General features: G+C 66.2%; 1 protein-coding gene across 1 annotated transcript in view; it reads left to right on the forward strand.

The window, feature by feature from the left end:
* Nucleotides 1–3,650, forward strand: part of SYMPK (symplekin) — a gene marked incomplete at its 5' end in the record, with an annotated part of 14,419 nt that overhangs the window by 1,789 nt on the left and 8,980 nt on the right. Inside the window, 9 exon segments of the mRNA XM_025214310.1 lie at nt 5–89; nt 418–667; nt 997–1,167; nt 1,612–1,848; nt 2,083–2,237; nt 2,386–2,536; nt 2,783–2,990; nt 3,135–3,285; nt 3,521–3,644. Coding sequence (XP_025070095.1) covers nt 5–89; nt 418–667; nt 997–1,167; nt 1,612–1,848; nt 2,083–2,237; nt 2,386–2,536; nt 2,783–2,990; nt 3,135–3,285; nt 3,521–3,644 — 1,532 coding nt within the window.

The following is a 3,650-nucleotide window of genomic DNA, read 5'->3' on the forward strand; positions in this document are numbered from 1 at the left end:
ACCTTAACATGCTGCTGAAGGATGAGAACGTGAACGTGGTGAAGAAGGCCATCCTCACCATGACCCAGCTCTACAAGGTGGCACTGCAGGTATGGCCATTGTGGGGTGCTGCTGGTTGGGGGGAGTGGGATTTGTCTGGGGGGGGTCTTCTAGCAGGGGGTGCTGGGGGGCAGGATCTGCCTGGGCAGGGGGGTCCTCTCAATGTTGGGTGCTTCAGAGGTAGGATCTGCCTGGGGTGGAGGGGGGGCGTCTCCCAGCAGGAGTGCTGGGGTGGTCTCCCAGCCCCTTTGGTCCCAGCTGTGAGGGTAGGAGCTGACAGCAGGGTGTTGTCTGCTGTGTGAGCCACGGTCGGAGAGGGGCTCCAGCCTGCCCCTGGGGGCTTTGACACCCCGTTTCCACCCCCCACGGTCCCTGCAGTGGATGGTGAAGTCACGGGCACTGAATGAGCTGCAGGAGGCCTGCTGGGACATGGTGTCGGCCATGGCGGCTGACATCATCCTGCTGCTAGACTCGGACAATGACGGCGTGCGCACCCACGCCATCAAGTTTGTGGAGGCCTTCATCATCACACTCTCACCGCGTCTGCCCGACTCGGATGTGCCGCGGCGCCATGAGGGTGACGTCAGCCTGGACCGTGTGCCCCGTGACCACCCCTACATCAAGTACAGTGAGTCTCACTCCAGTGGAGACCCTGGTGTGACCCCAGACCCCTCGGGAACCCTGGTGTGACCCCTGGCCCAGGATCCCCCAGACCCTGACAGCATCCCTTATCCCCCCTGGTGTGAATTCTGTGCTGTCCTCATGATCCCTGTTCTCCACCCGCTTGGTGCAGTGTGACTCTTGTGCCCACCCAGTGCCATGGCATGACCCTTGGGTCCCCTCTGAACCATGCCAGGACGCTGTGTGCCCCCCCCTTGGTGCCCCAGCATGACTTGTAGCTCCTGGCACGACCCCCTCCATCCACTCCCCTGGTGACCTGGTTCCTCTGCCCTGCAGACATGCTGTGGGATGAGGGCAAGGCGGCACTGGAGCAGCTGCTCAAGTTCATGGTACACCCGGCCATCTCCAGCATCAACCTCACAGCCGCGCTGGGTTCCCTGGCCACCATTGCCCGCCAGCGCCCCATGTTCATGGCCGAGGTCATCCAGGCCTACGAGACCTTGCACGGTAAGCCCTGCCCCTCGGGGAAGCCCTGCCCGTCCCTGGAGCTGAACCTTGGTGTCCCAGCTCCTAGCCTGAGCCCGGGAAAGTGAAGCCCTGTCTCCTCGTCCTCCTGCTTCCCTCCCCACCCAGAGCCAGGCTGGGGACCCAGGAGTCTGGCCTCCCTACCTCGTGATCCTGCTTCCTACGTGGAGCTGGTCTTGGAACCCAGGAGTCGGGTGCCCGGTGCCCACAGCCCTGCCTGCCCCCTCCTTCTCCCAGGCCAAGTGCAGGCACTCCCAGTCCTTGGCCTGGCGCTCTACCCCTTCAGGCTCCAGCCCCCTCCCCCCGGCTTGGACTTGGCCCCTTGACAGCTCCCCACCCTGCACTCAAGTCCTGGTTCCTGCTCCCTTTCTCCCTGGGCCTGGGCCTGGCCCTGGCCGCAGCCCCTAACAGCCCCATACCCCCCAGCCAACCTGCCGCCGACGCTGGCCAAGTCACAGGTGAGCAGCGTGCGCAAAAACCTGAAGCTGCACCTGCTGAGCGTGCTGCGGCACCCGGCGGCACTGGGCTTCCACGCCCAGATCACCACGCTGCTTGTGGACCTGGGCACGCCGCAGGCTGAGATTGCCCGCAGCACGCCTAGCCCCCGTGACCTGCGGCGCCGCCCCCGCGATGATCCTGATCCCCTCAAGAAGATCAAGATGGGTGAGTTGGGGTCTGGGGCCTGAGGGGTGCGGGACTGGGGAGTGGAGGAGGTGACAGATCAGGGGGGTGAGGGGCAGAGGTTGGGGGTATGAAGGGCCTGGGGGATGAGGATGGGCCCTGGGGCAGGGGGCTGCACTGGGAGCGTCCCCCAAGCCAAGAGGAACTGCCAGACCTCAGGTCTGTGCACTGGGAGCTGCCCCCAGACTGACTTCCCCATTTTTTCCCCCTCTCCAGAGCCGAACCTCGGGGAGGACGATGAAGACAAGGACCTGGAGCCGGTGGCAGTGGCGACCCCTAAGGCCGCGGGTGCGGCAGGCACCCAGTCGGACATTGACATCACGGCTGAGTTCCTGCAGCCCCTGCTCACCCCCGAGAATGTGGCCAACCTGGTGGGTGGAGTGGGGGCACGGGCAGGCTGGGAGCTGGGCACCCAGGGGGCTCCTGAAGCTAAGCAGGGCCAGGCCTGGTCAGCAGGCAGAGGGGAGACCAGCTTGGGGGTCTCTGGAGACTGACCCCCAGCCTCCCGGCCTGTGCCAGGTGCTGATCAGCATGGTGTACCTGCCCGAGGCCATGCCTGCCTCCTTCCAAGCCACCTACACACCCGTGGAGTCGGCCGGCACTGAGGCCCAGATCAAGCACTTGTCCCGGCTCATGGCCACGCAGATGACGGCTGCGGGGCTGGGCCCAGGTAGTGGGGAGGGGCATAGGGGGGGTGTGGGGCTTCTGCCCTTCAGTGATGCGGGGAAGGGGAGGGAGGGTCTTCTGCAGGAGCCTTTTGCCCTGGATGGAAGGCTGCGGGTCAGGAGTGACGGAGAACTGCAGGGCTTGGGGGGATGGGGCTGCGGGTCGGGAGTGGGGGACAACAGGGGTTTTCGGGTCGGGAGTGGGGGGCACCAGCAGAGCTGGGGGTGTGTGACCCCCTGAACTCCCCCAGGCGTGGAGCAGACGAAGCTGCTGAAGGAGGAGCGCAAGGAGGAGAAGCTGGCCAGGCAGGAGAGTGTGCTCATCAAGCGGCGCATCTCGGCCCAGGGCCAGGCCATCTCGGTGCTGGGGGCACAGGGCGCTGGCACCAGCCTGCTGGAGGAGGGGGCGCCCCAGGCCAAGCGGCGCCCTGAGCCCATCATCCTATCCACCCAGCCCAGGTTGGGGGAGGAGGGGCTGGGCCTGGGCCTGGGCCTGGCAGGGAGGGGGGGCACCCAGGCTGGATCTGTGGTGGTGGGGGCAGCACTGGCCCCAGGGGCATCTCCGTGAGCTCCCTCCACATTGACCACCCCCTATCCCTGCAGGCTGGTGGGTGCGGGTGGGCGCAAGAAGGTTTTCCGGCTGAGCGACGTGGTCAAGCCACTCTCCCCTGCCCGGATGGAGATGCTGAAGCTGGATGCGGGGCGCCGTGTACTGCATGCCGAGAAGGCTGTGGCCTGCAGCGGGGCTGCTCAGGTGGGCTCGGGGTATCTGCTGGAAGGGGGGCACTAGGGCTTCCCAGGTAGGCAGTGGGGATTGGGGGGGGAGCACGTAGGTGGGCACCAGCATTGGGAGGGGGAGGCCGCAGAGCTGCCCTGGGGACAATGGCATGGGAGAAGGGAGCAGGGTTGTGGGGCGGGGGTGGCAAGTGGTCCCCCGGGGAGGGACTAGGCCTTGCTGTGCCCTCCTCATGCCCCAATTGGCCCCCCAGGACCGGGTGCGGATTGTGGCGGCGTTGGCAACGCGGCTGGATGTGCCACCACGGGCCGAGCTGCTGCCCTACATCCTGGAGGATGTGCGGGGGCGCCTGGACCTGGCCTTCGCTTGGCTGTACCGCGAGT

Source organism: Alligator sinensis, unplaced genomic scaffold (genome assembly GCF_000455745.1).
Source record: "Alligator sinensis unplaced genomic scaffold, ASM45574v1 scaffold107_3, whole genome shotgun sequence".
In the NCBI taxonomy this organism is placed as follows: Eukaryota; Metazoa; Chordata; order Crocodylia; family Alligatoridae; genus Alligator; species Alligator sinensis.